The sequence below is a fragment of the Bradysia coprophila genome, unplaced genomic scaffold, assembly GCF_014529535.1.
Source record: "Bradysia coprophila strain Holo2 unplaced genomic scaffold, BU_Bcop_v1 contig_732, whole genome shotgun sequence".
In the NCBI taxonomy this organism is placed as follows: domain Eukaryota; kingdom Metazoa; phylum Arthropoda; class Insecta; order Diptera; family Sciaridae; genus Bradysia; species Bradysia coprophila.
Genome location: NW_023503972.1, coordinates 2,694,561 through 2,713,717, shown reverse-complemented (window position 1 = coordinate 2,713,717; position 19,157 = coordinate 2,694,561). Strand labels below are relative to the sequence as shown.

Below are 19,157 nucleotides of genomic sequence, written 5' to 3'. Positions count from 1 at the left end.
TATGGAGTTGAGTTGTCGAATGACCCATTTTACAAATGGATCAACACATCTTCAGTTTCCCACAATTTTCCACATTTTAGTAATGATGTGCGGTAGAGACATGCATATTTACTCCTGCATATTGATAAATTGTTAAAAATACTTTTATGAATTGTTATCGCTGCAAATAGACGGTGAATGACCAACTTGTGTGTTTATATTGAATTTTTATGTCCGACCAAATGTGACATTCATGGAACTTGAAAGAATTTGTTCAAAGATATTCTAATCTTGCGGAACCAAAAATTGTGTTACACTATTGCCTGTTATATTAGCGATAGTGACGCCAAATATTTAAAATCCACTGTTTATGGTCCATTACGCATCAGACACAGAAATAGTTTTAATAATAATTGCGCAGCGTTCCTTTTTTAAATAAAAAAAAAATCGTTTTTCTTCCGAATGAAATTTTTTGATCATAAAAAGCCCTCATTCCACAATCGTTCATGGTCGGCTGTTCTTCCTCATTGACTATCGCAAATTTAATTTCTCTCACTTTATTATTGTCATTTTTTATCGTTATTGTCATTTTAGCAACGAGTCGAAGCAATATTTGCTAACAAAGTATCAAAAATATTTTTTTCAATAAATAAATAACGGCGAACAATGTGATAACAAGTTGAACCCATTAATTTGTAGCCATTATTATTAGAGTTAAAATTAAAAACATTTAATTGATTTGCTTATGGTTATGTATGCATCAGGTCTGATAAAAAATCGTGTTGTTTGCCAATCTCGAAATGACATTGGAGTATTCATATTGAGGACACCAAAATCCCATGCTGTCCTCTTAATTTGGCTTACATATTCTAAAAATTTCTTGGATTTTTCCCTATTTTCCTAAAAATTTGGAAAAGTGTAGGAATTATGGGAAAATTATGGCCAGACAGACTGGCACATCCTCTAAATCCCAGTAAAACACAGTCTTTTAGTTAAAAAAGCACCTCTTGGGTGGGTCAGGTCGCTTGACTGAGTTAATTACAGACTACAGAGACTTATTTTTCTGAGAACTTTTTTCTAAAATTTCTTTATTTTTTGCTCCCAGAAAATGAAATGTTTTTAGCTAAACTGATTCCTTTGGAATGAGGTCTAACACAAAATAAAATTTAGAAATTCTTGTGAAATTTTGGCAATTTTATAAATTAAATTCCTTGGGCCCTGATCGAAATCCTGTACGTCTTTTTTTAGAAATATGAGTAAATATCGCATTACACCACATTGTTCATCTTTCAGTGATTTTATGTTAATTTTCTGATGATACATCGGTGCTTTGCTGAAAAGATACATTAGGGCGATTTTAAAAACTGGATTTTAATTTACTTTTGATGAAATCTTTCCATCAGAATCCTTTTTGATAAATGTACGACCGAAATCCCGACCACGAATGTGGGAGCTTTCAACAGAAAATACATTTGGTTGCAGCAGCTTGACCGGCTCTGAGAAACGTGAGCAGTTTATGAAAATTTCATTAAACTGCTCACAATATTAGCTAGGTACCGTTGCCTTTTAAGACTACATGTAAAAAATCGATTTCCTTTTCAATTTGGATCTTCGAAGTTTTTGAATCATTTAGTAAAGTAAAGATTTTAGGCTTCTGGTTTTAGCAGACGATAATGTCACTATGAAGATAAAGAAGAGAAGAAACGATAAAGAACAATAATCAGCAAATTTTTCCGTTGAATGGGAATTTTTTCTACCTGAATTAAAAATCTTCACATTATCGATATCGACATCAAATGAAGAGATAAGAAATCAGCGGGTTAAACAAAATCAGCTTCTTATTAGCAAAATCAAACGCTGTGATTTAAACCAATAAAAAATTATCAAAAATATGGAAACATTATACCAACAAATCGTATTAGTAAAAGAATTTTGGTAATTTACAGTCAACGTGTGACCGCGGGCTATGAAATATTTCGTTAATTTTCTGGTTCGAAGAATAAAAGATTTTGAAAAATAGGAGAAGTAGAGACTGCACGTTACCTATTTCCTATATTGTGGTTTTGATCAGGTATTCATTAGTTTAAATAGTGTGAATTGTCTGGACCGGGTTACAAACTTCTCATAACGACAAAGCCAAATTTTGGAAACAAGCAACGCGTAATTCTATACTCACCTTCGTCTGAAACTCCAGCTTAATTTCACCTTGACTCCAGATACCATTTTACACTTTTAGTAGAAAAATAGTAGATTATTGGCATATAAGTGGAAGCATCCATGGAGGTTAAGCTTTAATCGTTTAAGTACTAGTTTGAGCTTTGGGCTCTAGCTCTAGCTCAATGGGCTACTAAAATCTATGCGAATTTCGATTAACAAAATCGAAAGAAAAAACGACGATGGAATGTCGAGGTAATTGAACCAAAATGGGACAGGTAACACGACAGATTACTTTCCCATCGAACAGATGTTTTATCTGAAACAATTTTATCTATAAGCTGCGATAAGCTCACTCTAATTTACATGATATGAAAGGTATGTTGATCGCATTTACTACACTTGTTGTTGTGATAAGAAAACGTTTACGAAATAAGGTGAGATTGATATAACTCTATCCCATTTCAGGCTAACCCATTCCTTAGTTTGTCAACATTTTTCCTATTATTTCTCACTTAGCTTAAGGTCTCACAGTATTTTCTCGACAGTGAGAAACTTATGAAGAACAGCAGACTTTGCGGCTAGTTGTGTAACCGTCAAATTTCCTAAAACAACAAAATATTTCTAGGCATGGACGTAACGTCTTACTATTTCTTACATAATTATTCCATACGCGATATAGAGTGATTAAACCACTAAACCAACACTTCCATTCATTAAATACGAAGTTCGTACGCTTTAGTAAAAGTTGTGCCTGGAAGTGTGCAGTGCATACGTATGGATCCGACGTTGTATACAACATAACATATTCGCAGACCACACATATCTGTACAGCTGTGTGTTGTGCTTTTCGGACGTAAACACACAACATGCACACACATCCGAATGTGATTGAAATGTGAATAAATAAAATATTTTTGATAATAAGAAACATATCTAGTTCGCTGTCGGTGTGTTACGATTTCTTCAGTGGCAACAATGTCGCAAAAATAGTAAAAAATAATTCGATCGAAAGACGATCTAATCAAATGTTTCGATTTGTTTGAAACTTGAGTGGTGTATCTTTAAGAGCGTTTCAGTAGAGCGAGCATACTGATAGTGTGCTGTTGCTGGCTTATTTTTCAACAATTCATTGACCGTGTACGATATTGCGTACAGTAAAACTATTTAAACCATGGAACGAATTTTACGTGGTATTATGCGATATAGACATACGACGCGAGAACAAATGGTCAAAGAATTTCAAAAAGTCCGTGATAATCCACAGGTGAGTCAAAATATGTATTAATCCCGATACACACTTAGGTGTCAACATTAGTTCATGTTTTTCATCATTCCGAATTATGTTTTTCAAAAAGTCGTTCACCGACCGAATGTCATGTTCACTCCGTATAATAGGCTAGTTCATCTCTTTCCAACCAATAAACCTGTTGAGCTTTGTACGACAGAGACAAACTTGAAAGCGTAACATCTCTTATATTGTGGTATGTGTTTACAGCACACGTCATCGTTAAGCATGTGCTTTCTGTTTTTATTTGATGTTTTCGACTCAGAGATAGAGTGTGTATATGTGTAAGTGTATGGGTAAGTGATATACGTACAATAGATCTGTAATAAATACTCCAGTTTATTCTGTCCACACACTGTGTGTACTAATATGCGTAAGTAATTTGTTTTGCTAAACTTTGAAGTCATAGTAAGGGGAATCGGCTAGAAGACGGTTTCGAATGGATTTAGATTGTCCTTATTATGTTAGGAATGATCCATCGAAAAGATTTGTTATAATTATTGGAAACACACTCTTGCATTTACAGCTTTTACTGTCAACAAGTTAAGCTACTACACTTATTTATATTCCTTAGAATTCCTTAGACCCTAGCTACTACACCTGGAACATGTATGATAAAATATGAAATTCGATTAGTTTTTCAAAGGAGTATCAGAGTATCCAGTGTGTTACACTCTATGAAAACTAGGAACGTTTTCCCACATTTTCCTAATCTTTCCCGAACTTTCCTTCATTTTTCCAAATTTTCCCAAGAAAATCTGGGAAAATGTTTTCTCAAAAATCTTTCCGGAAGAGCTTGAACGTTGAATCACTAACAGTGGAATAACCTACTTGGATCCACCTTTTTGCCCTCCTCGTTCATTACGTTGATTCTTTGCATACACATTGTATCATTGTATTGAACAGGGCCGGACCGCTCGAGTCAAACAATTTAGTTAAATTACCTGAACCAGGGAACCCACAAGTTCCCTCCGTGGCACTGTATACAGTGAAATTACCTGACATCCTACATCCTACCATCCAGTCGTTTTCGTTTGATTCCAGGGAAATCCATGTATTGGGATTGGAGAAGAGACAAAACTGACATGCAAAAGATCACGTTATTTCAGTTTGGCACAAGGTGGATGGATTGAGCGCGATTGAATTGTTGTGTGGATAAATTCAGAGATGCCAGTCTTCATTCATGCTTATCAGCTCTTTCACAAGAGATTTGGCCAGATACGGGTTTACACGAGAGATACCGTCGTAGACCCGAAATACAGTTGGAATACGGACCAACCGTCGGCAGTGGGGAGATGAACCGACTGCCTGAGCTTTTTCATTGCTCTAAACGATTTCACGAAAAACAGACAACCGTAAACACACTTGCGAGTTAAACACATAAAAGAACAGGAAATAACTCAAAAATTAATAAAAATGAAGAAAAATTTGACGAGCAAAACATTGTCATGTCTAGCTTTTTTTCGCTACGCCTACTCGTTGTCTTGCAAAATCTCGTTAAATTTCACAATTATTCGTTCAATTTCTAAAATTTCACATAGTTTCGTCCAATTTTGCAATGTTTCGTCCAATTTCACAAAGTTTCGTCCAAATTATCAAACTTCGTTCAATTTCGAAAAGTTTCGTTCAATTTTTTCAAAGTTTCGTCCAATTTCACGAATTTCGTTAAATTTGACAATATTTCGAATTTCCAGCTATGTCATCCCTAAAATACACCATTTTCGCATATACAGTCGTAGCTTGAAGCGTCGCACGATTTTTGATAACGCTCCGAAAGAGAGCCTGTAATCATGAAACAATTTTCGTAAAAATTCGCGAAGAATTTCATCCATTTAGATGACCTTAGCTTTTAAGCCATTCAAACTTCTCTTCGAATACAAAATTCCCGAGTTAGCATCCAGTGTGAACATTGTAGTATTGCAGCTGGAGGATAAAGAGCGAAGTTCTGATAATGGAATAGAAAATCAATCGATTGGAACGGCTTCAAATGACTCAATGACAACGTTTTCTACTTACGGATGCGACCGAAGCGTAGTACATGCTTTGCGAAAAAATGGGCGAACTGTCGTTCACATCCAAGACGATTAATAGTGTGTAATGTGCATTTGTGTGTTTTAAATCACACCAAAAAACATGAATCGCGTCGCAAAGAAAGAAATGAAGAGCCTATTTTGAATGCATGAGCCTCCAAATATCTTCTATGTTAATGCAAGGAGCAGGGCTACTAACAAAATTTTAAAGTTCACGAGTTGATTTGCAACAAGGGGCTGAAACAATGAGTTAGTTCATTTTAAGACGTTAACACTTTAAGGTGCAAGTTACAGTTATAAATCACAAAACTTTTCTTTCAACCGAAGATCGATTTTGGCCAATGCTATAGCATACAGCGTATAAGCCCATGTCGATTCGAACATAGCTGCTTGTGGTTGAGGTTAATTTTCTCTCTTATCTGTCGTTGTTAGTAGATACTAGGTATAGATTTGCTACGACCTCAATATATTATAGAATAAGTGAAGATCAAAACAATTCTCACCCTCAAAAAAATATCATCTCGACTTCTCATCCTTCATAGAAACCATTCTTAGAGTGTCATTTAACGCTTGTCCTAACTTTTCTCCTTTAAGCCAAAAGCAGTCTTTTTCACATGCATGGACAGTAGAATGATTCCGACTAGATTTACAGAGACCCATGTGGGCGACATGTTTGTTGGTAAATAATTCCAGCCAAACGCACATAATTAATGCTTTTCATTTTCATATTTTGATAATTTTCAGTTCGTAACGCTGGCAACTTAATTCCACATGCGCAACACTTTCAAGACGAATACTTTAGCTGTGAACCGGCGGCACTAGAATTGGGCTGTGTGGTAAATAACATTCGACACATAATTGTTTGCGGTCACAGTGACTGTAAGGCTATGAATTTATTATATTCATTACGGGATCCAGAACTGGCATCGTTGGTAATTACCATTTTAGTGATAGTCTTTGTCAAGCCGAAAAAATTGTAAAATTAAATTTTAGGATAACCGTCGCATATCACCATTAAAAGCATGGCTGTGCGAGCATGCCAATTCAAGTTTAGATCGATTTTTGGAATGGAAGAACAACGGAATGAAAGATCCGCTGGTCTTTTCGTCAGAAACCCCATTAAGGTAAAACTCGACCAGAACCTAACTGAAACCGGAAGTGAAAAGTTTCACCTTTTGATTTGTTGCTCAGGAAATTCGTGGCCTACATCGATCCGGATAACAAATTCGCTGTCGAAGACAAACTATCCCAAATCAATACATTGGAGCAATTGTCGAATATCGCTTCGTATGGCTTTCTGAAGAAACGACTGGAAACACACGATTTGCACGTAAACCATCAAGTTACAATCCAATTCAATCGACCCACAACGTTTCCATAAAATCTTGTGAATTCGTTTCAGATTCATGCCTTATGGTTCGACATCTACACAGGTGATATCTACTACTTCAGTCGCGGTTCCAAGTGTTTCGTTGCTGTGGATGAGAGTAGCGTGGACCGATTATTGGATGAGGTGAACAAATACTATTCGTAGAAGGAGTGGATCGGATCCATTCATCCGAATCTATAAAGTCTTCCCGAATTCAATTTATTTTTTCGAATTTTTTATTTTGTCGTTTACATAAGTCGGTGCTTTAGCTTTAAAGTTAGCAATCGTCTTAGAGCGCTATTCGTGAATAATATTCAATCGCAAGCCTGATCAATGTTTCGTTGATTTTGCTGTCCTCATTCGGAAATTATATTTCATTTGACCCATTTTTTCCGAAATGTGTCGTTAACTAAGATATTCAGATACTAAGATTATACCTAGAAAGGAAATTTGTACGACGAAATGTGGTCCCAACATCAGTTGTATAAGATAACGATAATTTTGTTCGAAATTTCCTCTCTAGGTATAATTACTCTTTTGGGTCGGGCTTGAAGGTCCGTCAAAATAAAAGCTTCGGAAAAATTCAGCATTTCTGAATACCGGTTTTCAAAAATGGACAACTGCCAAGTTACTGCAAAATCAATGTATTGATGAATCGTTACGTTATGTAACTGTGATCAAAATTGTAAATTGCCCTCATGAAATCTACGATTCGCTTTCGATGGACGTTCATAATTTTCATTCAAAGCTAATTTTTGCTCAGGTTTGCTAACAACGCTCTATGATTATTGGTTCTTGTTTTAAGTGTTAAGAGTAATGATGACTGCTTTCCATTGAACTCAATGGAACTTAATATGTATGGAAGTTATGTAGACTGTAATTTTCATTTCACTGGGACAGAAACTCGAACTTTCCCACTGCATTTTCGTACGAAATTTCACCTTAACTGAAATTATACCGAAATAGTTTATCTGCCAAAGTTCAGTGCAGTTTTGGCGTTTACTACACCAGCACGGCAGAGTAAAGTAAGCCAGGCAGGAGCGTGAACCGCTACTGCCTGTTTTATTTCTATCTGCCGTTACACCAGTGATCTGCGTAATTTCTGTACATCATACAAAAGACTTTAAAAGTTTAAAAGTTAGAAAAATTATCATTGGACGTGCAAGTGATTGTTTGGAACTGCACATTTAAATTTCTTAAGTTACAGTTAGTTCATTCTAAAAAAAACACATTTGACAGTTTTTTAAGAGTTTTAAAAGTCATCGAAGTCGTCCCAGTCAATTAAGTGCTTCCCAATCAATAATATTTTGGCGAAAAATTTGAAAACGCCTTACCGAAATCAAATTTCGCGCCAAAATGTCATAGACTCTGAAGCACTTAATTGACTGTAAACTTCGATGCCTTTTAAAACTCTTATAAATTTTAAATTGTGTTTTCTAAAGATGAACAGAACACACTGTAAGATTTCAGTTGACAATTTCAATGACACCGTAGTAATTAACAGTAAGTCACGACAGCGTACCATATCATTTCACATTTCTACAATATTAAATGGATTAGATTAAAAACTACTCTGTTTGACATATGTGCAATAGTCTACTACTATGCTGGGTACGTTGACACTGGTCGTCAAAATAAACGAATGTCATCGTTCATGCCACGATTTCGAAGATAATTTTCGCTCAAATTTTTTGATGAAATTCACTGGACAACATTAAGAGTATTCCAAGAATCGACTTTATACTCGAGTATATCTAGTACATAGAGTATAAAGTCGAGCCTTTGAATAGCCTTATTGTAATTTAGACTAAGAAAATTTTTGCTCTTAGCTTCTTTGTCGTACCTTACCTGTCCCAGACGGAGAAATATAATCGATGAACTGTTAACCTCATTTCAAAATAATTCAATTCGATTTTAAATGAAAATCCGATTGACTCTCATCACAATGGCAAATGAAAAATCATGCAAAATGTTCATTCGACTCAAAACAATTGAAGTAAAGGATTTTTTAAAAATTGTTGACGATACTTACATTGTCTGCGATAGGTTTGAGATATATTATAAGCTTCGATTAGATTTGTGAATTTAATTATTGAGTGAATGGGAATTAGTTTTATGTTGCTTTTAGTTAGCTGTAAGTCTATTTTTTAGTAATTTTTTTACGAAACCAAAAAATATAAAAAAAAACTGAAATATGTCTGACAATAAGACGCAACGAAAACGTAAGAAAAGCAATTGAACTACTTACCAATTAATATTGATAAAATAAAAAAGCTGCCGGCGGCGTTAGTTTGGCGAAAATTGTATAATGTTTTGAAACGAGGAATCTAGATTTTCGATTTTCCTATTTTTCATTGCACACTAAAACTCCGTAAATTTTGAGCTTCCATAATACTAGTCACGTTAATACCTTCCGAGATCGTCTCTCACACACATATTTCCTTACGCAAAACTAAACATCCGCATTATACTAACCTAAAGTCGACTTGCTGATAGAATCCTCAATGTAGAATCCTTAGACATCATAGAAACATGTTCCACTTGCCGTTATTGCAAAATAATACTAATAGATCGCTTGCTTTACCTAGCAATAGTTATTTTCATCATAAGGAGAGAAACCACGAAATTACAGTGTATCTGTGAATTCGTACGCCGAGAGAATTATTTCGACTTCGTCTCGACGAAACATACATACATCTCTCGGCATACGAATTCACACACATGCTGTGATTGAGTGTGTTCTCTCCATATGATGAACACAATTTTATACGCTTTATGATACGAAAAACAGAAAAAACAAAAAGAGCAAAAGAATGTGAGAGAGTTAGCTCCGCCTTAGTATACATCAATTCAAAACAGGTGGCATGCGAGTAAAACATCATCTATATCCCTAGACCTGTTTACAGGGTCTGCTCAGAGAGAACTAAAAAACTATGGTTTCCGATAACTTTCGGCGCGTGATTTCATCTGTTTTCGTATAATGAAGCGTGTAAAGGACTTTTACTCACCAAGGCCTCGGGAAATGACTAATTACTTCAGGAGCTTACGTAATTGTTTGAAACTATGTATTTTGCCTGGTGTGGTTGCATCCCATTTTATCTACTATACCGAGGTGGCTTCATCGCAGACGCGAAGCAATGTCTAAAACAAAGGCACATATCTGACACATTTTCATTTATCACAGGTAGCACAGTTAGACGAAACAAAATAGCACATCAATCATCACACTGTTCCACCATAAAACACAATAAATAGAACAACATAAAATCACTCACTAGATCATCCACTAAACAGCCTCCAATGTCAATATACTAACATCATACACATATCGAATAACAACAGATCATAAGCTCTTCAGTGACACAAGAGGGGTGCGGTGAGGTATTAGTGTTCTTTAACAACCGTTGGTTTGTCAAATTCGAAATTTTCGTAATAAATTTTCATTTGTAAATAATTGCACCGTTTTTTGTATACGATCACAGCGAAGATTTCCCACGGAAACACATCTGGAAATCGATTGTTAGATCGATTTGTGAGAATTGATGATCGACGACACCACACTTTTTGTCAAATTTTAGGAAATATTGATTAAATAAGGTGGCCTTTAAGTGACAATACAATAATTTAGCCGTAAATAGAATTATATTGTGCGCATTTACTTGTCTATAATGGTTAAGCTGTGAAAATAAATAGATGAGCTGCGAGTTTTTGAAACTGGGTTCGATAAGTTAGCTAATATTTTACTTATAACTTTAAGATTGTTAACATTTTTACGTAAATAAAACCATTTGTCCTGTTGAGCTTTCTATCACTACTCTGTGTTACACATCAGGCGAAACTTGGCTAAAGAGAAGTGGCTGAAAAAGGAATATTTGGTTGGAGGTGAAATTTTTTTTGAATCGGACACACCATTTTTGTTTCCAGACGTAGAAGTTTTTTTTTTAAACGACCTCTCCGGCTCGGGGTGACTACGAAAATTTGAAAATTTCAAAATCATGACTTTTTCATAAAAAAATTTACCCGAAATGAAACGACCCAGCCGGTTTGGATCTAAGGGTAGTTTGTAGAGAATTGACATACGATTCTAATAAAAGTATCGTCGGGTCGAAAGGTCATAGCTGTGAGTCAGGATGAGGCATCAAAGTCCAATTTTATGGTTTTGTCAATGAGTACCCCAACCGATTTTTCATTTTATTGGCTCAAAATGAAGGCTCGCGCAACCCATTTAACATATAAAAAAATTGGGAGGGGATCAAAAATACCATACTTTCTCTATTCGCTATCTGACTTATATTCTTTACGATGTGAAATATGTGGGTACGTCGACCTACTCGAAAGATTTACTCAATTAAATATAATCATTTAGCTCGGGAGATCACGGTAAATTCCTGGCAGGAAGTGAAATCGACAATGTGGACTTTTTCCATGTGTAGAACGAATATTGGGAAAATGTCTCACTTTACAGGACAGATCTCGCACAGAAATTCAATCAAAATTTCGGACTCTTTTCGACGATGTACCAATAAAGTAATGGCGACCTATCCAAAGAACTAGCTGATTCAAGAATTAATTATGTTTGCTCAACACATGCGACGACGATGTTTGAAAAAAAAACAACATTTCATCAACTGAGATACCCATTGTTTACTGAACAGCACAACCTTGTTCGTTGACCCATATTTTACATTATTTTTCATGTAGCAAGGACGTATACACTAACAAAATGAGTTGCGACGACGATGGTATTAAACAATACAATAGTGTGTGCTTGGTGTGCTTTCTTCGAAATATACACATGTGGTAATGCATGATGCTTCGAATGTATGGTACCAGCGTCTTACTTTATGTATATATTGGGACAGCTTTTCTGCACAGACACTGAAACAAAACTTAAAGTTGCTGTTAGGCTGTAAGGTATTAGGTGGATGGTAGCAGCAAGTGAAAATGATCAAATAACGATTGTACTTATCAAATCTAACGTTTCACATCTGTCGAACAGTTTGCATTGTTGAGAGATATTTCTAATCTGAAGACGACTCATTTTTGTGCAAATTGTAGAAGACAACTTGATGAACATTTTGCACATTCTCACAATGAGCAAAAAGTATAGACACTGAAGGTAATGCAAACCCTCAGCGGTTTAGAGAAATTGCGACTTTCAGGCGAATTCATTTTTTTAATGTTGCCATCGTCATATTTTCTTGTGACGAATGTTGTTGCACCTTCTAAGTTTGTATGGAATCGAACTCGCCTCACCACCAGCTGCAAAGGAAATTGTGCAACGTAGCGAGACTAACTTCACATGAACGTAGGATTCCGTGTGTAACAGTGGATTTGCATCACCTTTAGTGTTTAAATACTTTGGTCATGGCTTTAATGTGAAAAAGGCTTAAGGAATTCTCGGCCCAAAATCTGTCACTGAAAGTTCTGTTTTTCAATTTCAACGCTTCGCTGTATCGTTAATCGGGGAGATTCAACGCAGCGTTAGTTAGACTCTCTTCATTTTCCTTTTTCAGTGCACTTACAACGTGAATTTGATCTCAGCTTACAGCTCCCTAAACTGCACCTCGCTTTTATAAATGAAGAATGGCATGCGCTAGTCTGGCTGGATTTTATTTATCTTCAACTCCGAGGACTGACCCAAAAATGTATGAGCAAATTTTGGTCTGATGATAGTATACTTAACTGGAACTCTACACAATAAAGTCAACTGTCTCCCTGAAGATCTGTCGTAAAAAACATTCTCGCGATTCTACGTAGCGTTAACTCACGCTGATCGTAACGTTACCTAACCAGTTCACATACTATACACAAAAAACCGAATGACAAATCACCGAAACGGTTTTACTATTTTCATACGGGCCCCAGCAAAAAACGAAGTCAATCAGCGCTGATATTTTTACTATATTATAATGGTCTGGTCAATTTCATTAATGCAAAAACGGCACACCATCACCCATATGAGATGTGATGAACGAATAACCGCAAAACCTGTGAACTCCAAATGAATTTGCCGATATATTTGTTCGTATGTGAACTATCTAATTACTCATTGTAATAACGGTGTTCGGCACATTTTTCGGGGCTAATTAGTGTAATCCATTCCTATATCTACCGTACATATAAGCCAGTGTCAGATATCGTTTGTAAACGTAGCCTTGAGCACATTATACAAATTGCAAATGTACAAATAAACAAAAAATTCTTCTGCCGATTCCAACAGCAAGATAATCAATTCGCTCCATTCTTTTGCCATTTAAATTATTTCGAATTTGGTGGCTTGGGAAGATTTAACCATTTTTCTCTGTTTGCATTGTTGTAACCAACCAACATTATATTGAACGTAATAAAATCGGATGAATATTCTTCATTTGTTCAGACTTTTTTGAAACAGAGTATACGAGAAACCGTTTAATTAATTAGTTTCAATTACCTCTTCATTAAATTGTTAATGGATCTTGTTCTGTTGTACAGATTATTTGTTGCCGAACTTAGACAATACATATCTAGATTGTAATGAACGTGGTGGTATATGAGGCTAGCATATACACTCAGGTAGAATGTTATAAAGAATGTTTGCGATCGTAGATTAAACTTGTAACATAAAAAAACTTGCCACAAAAAATGATTAATGAACACAAATGTGGTGCTCCGAAAATTGCGAAAAACTGATTTACCTTAATTGTTCAAAGAACATATCAATTCGTTATAACGCTGAAGTTTTATATTCCTTGAATTTAGATATTAAAATTACCAACAAGTTCGTTCAAGCGGTAAGAGGGCAAAGAAAATTATGCTGAGTTTTAGTATTTTATGGGTCAAAACAGAAGAATCAGTTGAATGAGTGTGTCTATGAGATGTAAAATTTCAAGATGTTACATACCATCAATCATGCTACATTTACAAGAATTACACCCAGACCCTATAATTCTGAATAATAAAGATACACAACTGATTTGTCAGACCTAGGAGCAGCAATCGATGTAGTGTGAACTATTATATAGTAAGTGCTTAACACATACTTAACGTAAATACCGAACCACGCCTAAAGGTTTGTGTTTGTCTGCTGCTAATTATATCTCCACCTAAAGTTAGACTTAACTTAGATTTTTTGTATACAGGAACTCGTTCAGGAACTAAAAATTCGATACCCAAAGTGAAGATTTTGACATATTTTATATGAAAGAAGTGTCAAAATCGTCACCAGTGAAACTTAACGAAGAGTTCCCGAACGAGCTCCAGAACTCTTTGTGGATGGGTTATTTTGCTGTGCTCGGTTAGTTTAGGGCACCAAACACATATATCTAGGTTGTGAAGCTTAGGTATGCTTAGGAACGTTACTAAACATTTAAGAAAAATCTTATAAAGAATTTACCCTCAACAGGATTGAATGCGGGATTTCTTGGTTAAAGATCAGTACGCTACCATTGAGCCAACTCATTCCACTGAATGGGCTTATTCTCTATGTTGTTAACCAGGGCGCACTTTTTAGAAACTTTTAGAGAAAATCGAGAAAATCAAGAAACTTTGAGAAATTCAAGAAACTTCGAGAAATTCAAGAAACTTCGAGAAATATTTCTTGAATTTCTCAAAGTTTCTTGATTTTCTCGAATTCGAGAAATTTCAAGAAATTCCAGAAAATTCAGGAAATTCGAGAAACTTCGAGAAATTCAAGAAATTTCAAGAAACTAATTTCTCGAGTTCGAGAAACTTTAAGAAATTCGAGAAATTTCGAGAAATTTCGAGAAATTTCGAGAAATTCAAGAAATTAGTTTCCAAAAAGTAGGCCCTGTTGTTAACTGTGATGTATGGATACCATTGACAGTTTCCTGACATCAAACGTTTATATCTTTCGGTGTATGCAATTTTCAGTACAAACGTTTACACTTACCTCGTGGAAAAGCTTATATTTCGGCGTATGGGCTTACTCATTTTTCGTCGTTATTGTGGTTTTACATTTCAAAAACGATTTTTGTAAAAAAGATAGCAACAACGCCTTCAGGTTCAGGGAAGCATCCATTCCTTTTAAAGAATTGCTTCCAGAGCTTTTTTTGAGAATATTAATTCTGAAAAATTCAGGGAAAAAAATCAGAATTTTTTCCGAATTTAAATTTTCAAGAATAAGCCCTGATTGATTGGTAGACATTGAGCGTTATCAACGACACTTTTAGGACACTTTTTGTTAAAATTGAAGGCATGCATAATTTGCAGAACTAAAGTCTACATTTGGGCGTTTCGGAAGATATCTTTTTTGAAGAATTCGTTTTGAAAACTCAGCAGTTGATACAAATTTTGGAAAACTGCTGACTTTTCTCAGTACTGGTGAATAGGATTTTTCTAACATGATATCAGCGAAAACACAGTACTTAAAAAAACGCCCTAATGTAGGCTTTTCAACGAGCCACATATTCCTCTTAAGAGGCATCGGTGCTTTGCTAAAATTTTAGCTTACATTTGCGTGTCTCGTATTTCATTTTTGATGATATCTTTTCATCAAAATCCTCTTCGAAAAATGTACGACCGCAATAACGACCACGAATATGTTAGCTTTAAATAAAAATAAGTATTGGTTGTATACTCGTTTGACTGGCTCTGTTAACTAAATTTCGATAAACTGCTCAGTTTTCTCAGAGCTGGTCAAACTGTTACAACCAAATCTATTTTCTTTTGAAAGCTATAATACATTCGTGGTCATTATTGCAGTCGTTTAAATTTTTGAAAATGAATTTTGGTGGAAAGATATCATCAAAAACAAACTAAAATGCAGCATTTAAAAAACGCCCAAATGTTTGCTTTTCAGCAAAGCATCGATGCCTCTCAAGACCAATTCAAACAACGCTCAATTTTCGCTTAAAATGCGAAAAATAAAATATTTTCGATGTAACTTTGTATCAGCGTCTGCGTCATTTCTGGCAAAACTAGGACTATCGTTTTGTGTCAAAATGTTTTGGCTTTTAAGAAACAGTATAGAGTGTGTTTTGACGTCTGTCAAAGCTGAAGAGGCACCGGTACTTAGCTAAAATTGTAGCCTATATTTCTGTGCCTCATATTTCATTTGTGATACCTTTCCGTCAGAATCCTTTTTGAAAAATGTACGATCGCAATTCCGACCACGAATGTATTAGCTTTCAACAGATTCTGTTACAGAAAAGAAATTTCGTTGTAGTCGTTTGACCAGCTCTGAGAAAAGTGAGCAGTTTAGCAAAATTTTCATAAACTGCTCACGTTTCTCAGAGCTGGTCAAGCTGCTACAACCAAATGTATTATCTGTTGAAAGCTACCAGATTCGTGGTCGGAATTGCGGACGTACATTTTTCAAAAAGTATTCTGATGGAAAGATATCATCAAAAGTAAACGAAAATCCAGTATTTAAAAATCGCCCTAATGTATGCTTTTCAGCAAAGCATTGATGCCTCTTAAAGGTTTTGATGACAAAGTATTTTGATTTTGTGGTAATCCAATAAATATTAACAAGAGCTTGCATTTGTGTATGCCATATCCAATATCCATCCAATATGATAATATTATAACCAAAAGATTGTTTCGCATAAATTAATAAAAGCACACACCTCTGTATGATGTTCAAACAGAGAATATAATAATAATAGTAAAAAAAAAACTGTCAACTTTTCCATCTCACCGTACAGTGTAACACTACACACAAAATATAATGATTTATATGAGCGACACAGTTTTTTTTATTATCAAAGAAAAAAAATGTGGAAAAAATAACATTGACTTATCGCTTGAAGAGCTAATACTTCTAATTGCTATGCGCGATCATCATCATCATGATAGAAAACTTTCTTTTTCCGCAAACATTTTTATGAAAAAAAGCAACGTATATCATGTGAACAAACTGGTTTTTTTCCATGGTATATAAATACGAAGAAAAAAAAATAGGAAAAAAAAACTACGACAACTATTTGTTGAACAAAGTCTTTTTTAAGATTGCGCTAAAAGTTAATGATTGCAAGTTTAATTCTTCGTTTTTTTTAAATTATTATTTTTTTAATTATTTTACTAAACTGTCGCATATTGAACGACAAAATGTGGCAGTAGAAGTTAAACATGTTGACCATTTTACTAAGTTACACTGTAGCTTGTATCTTACTTTCAATGTTGTTGTTGTTGTGTTGTTGGCGTCAAAATTTGAAGATAAGGGTCTTTCTATTGGTGATTTTCAAAATATCCAGGCAGCGTTAATTTCTGTGTGAAACCTGACAATTTGACTGGTGCAGGATACATTCTCTGCTATCTTTTGGCAGGACTTTCTTCGTGAAACTATTGACACTTTAACTGTTACAATTATTTTCCATTTCTCGTCAATAATTGTGAGTTTATCCAATGCACTTCAAGGCTTCAAGCATGAGTAGTACTCTAGAGTACTGAAACTCGACAGTGCATAGTACTCTTTTTGACAGCTGTCATTGGAAGCACTTTTGCTTGAAGTGCATTGTCTTATCGCCTTTTAATCATATTGACAATTTGTATCGAAGGATGCGACGCGTAGTGGAAAATAATTGTACGATTCAGAGTGACACGTTTCACGAAGAAATTGCTGATACTAGATCGTAGATTTACTCAAAGCAATCATGCCCAAAGCTTCACGAAACGATCGAAGTCAGCTGTGAGAATAAAGGTGTCGCTTTTGTAGTTGTCAGTATAAACTAGTACTGCGTGCGCCAAGTAACGAAAATTTTTAGAAGGCCCTTTGTACATACAAAAAATCAAAGAGTCGTCCGAATGCCCATGGAGTCAGTCGACAATATATAAGCAAGTTGGAATGGTCGAGTAAACGTACGAAATGGCTGTATTGTGACCAGCGCCTAGAACAAACCGAACTATTCCAAAAAGAAAACTGTATTTTTACTCGCAAAAGTTCAACTCTACCCTACACCGCATAAAAACTTTAGAGAGGTGAAAGAATTTCATATATTTTCTCTGCCAAATTCGCCTCTCTAAGGTTTTTATGCGTTGTATGGTAGAACTAGTAAAATGAGACAAAATGTTCTAAGGTTCCGTAAAATCATCTTTAAAGCCCAATTAGCAGCCAAAAACGCTATTATCAAACTATTTCCCGCAGCTCCCCAAACTAGAGTTTAAACTGCGATTTTCACTAAAACTGTTGCATCTATCAATTAACCGTGCTCGAAATCGGAATCAATCGCAAGCTTACTACAGGCACATTCTCCTTTTGTATGGAACGCATGTAAACTTAGTATTTTGAAATGCATTTCCTGCAATTAACTGCCTGGCATTATAGTCTGGTGTCGATTTATCTTTACAATTTTTTTTTTTTTTCATTTGCAAACACGTAAACCAAATTATTGAATTTTCTATTTCGCAAAGGTATAAATATACCAAGTCCAATAATCATAAACTTCTAGACTTTCAACACGTTCTGCATACGGCTTATTGAATGAATTTCTTAATTGATTTCTTCAGATGCAATTAATTAATTAGAAAAAAATTGTGTTACAAAAAAACTCTATTTTAACACAGACATTAACTCATTTATTCGTTGTTATTGTAAGTATATTTATAGTAAAACACTTTTTACGCCGGCAAAAATTAGCTACAATTTTAATAATTTTCATTTTTGTTGGCACATTACGTTTTATCGTCAGGTGGCGTAAAACTTGTAATCCATATTTGCTTTAACATGCACTAAAAATGAATCAAAATGCAATGTGCGTAATTCAAATGGGCAAATTACCGATAAAAGTGATGATGAACCAGAATTACATAAATTTTATGCTGCAAACGAAACGAATGGTAATGCTGGTATCCATTTATTATTGATGTACATATGCGAAATTGATGTTCACATGATCTTTACGTATCGAGACCAGTAAATATAATATTATAGTCGAGAGGAGTAAAGCAAATTTTTCCATATTTTCTTGAATTTTCCCACATTTTTCCACATTTTCCTAGATTTTTTGATATTTTTGATTTTGTATGTGAATCAGCTGAAAAACAGTTGAAGCAAATTCATGATGAAAATTCGATGTATTTGGTAGAAAAATTCGGAAAAATGTGGGAAAAATTAGGAAAATATGGAAGAATGTTTTCTCAAAAATATTCCCTGACGTTTTGTGGATGGATACATACCATACCAAGTTATATCAGATCTTTTCAAACCAAATGTTAAAACAAATGAAGTAACAGAATTCATTTCATCCTGTAGAAAACTATCTGTTAAGGTCTGATTTTACTTGATAGAATTTTAGGCACACTCTTTCATATCGCTGATGTTGTATAGATTGTCGTGACGATGAATTTTGATTACCCAATGAGTGTGTTCTTGAGCTGTGTTAACACTCTCATATCA

General features: G+C 34.9%; 1 protein-coding gene and 1 long non-coding RNA gene across 3 annotated transcripts; one reads left to right on the top strand and one right to left on the bottom strand.

The window, feature by feature from the left end:
• Positions 1-517: 517 nt before the first annotated feature.
• LOC119084073 lies at positions 518-7,727 on the bottom strand. The gene is made up of 3 exons (XR_005088992.1): positions 7,594-7,727; positions 1,051-1,056; positions 518-528 (listed from the first exon to the last, which is right to left on the bottom strand). It is a non-coding gene; the product is annotated as an uncharacterized LOC119084073 (long non-coding RNA).
• On the top strand, positions 2,959-10,509 carry LOC119084056 (beta carbonic anhydrase 1). Of its 2 annotated transcripts, XM_037193892.1 has the most exons (7): positions 2,959-3,400; positions 6,046-6,130; positions 6,196-6,383; positions 6,445-6,575; positions 6,643-6,781; positions 6,854-6,964; positions 10,005-10,509. In XM_037193892.1, exons 1-7 carry the CDS (start codon positions 3,308-3,310, stop codon positions 10,029-10,031), a joined length of 774 nt encoding a protein of 257 aa, XP_037049787.1. In that variant the 5' UTR covers positions 2,959-3,307; the 3' UTR covers positions 10,032-10,509. The 2 variants fall into 2 exon arrangements, with proteins under 2 accessions (XP_037049787.1, XP_037049788.1); XM_037193893.1 differs by lacking the exon at positions 10,005-10,509 and having other exon boundaries at positions 2,962-3,400; positions 6,854-7,041.
• The last annotated feature ends 8,648 nt before the right edge of the window (positions 10,510-19,157 follow it).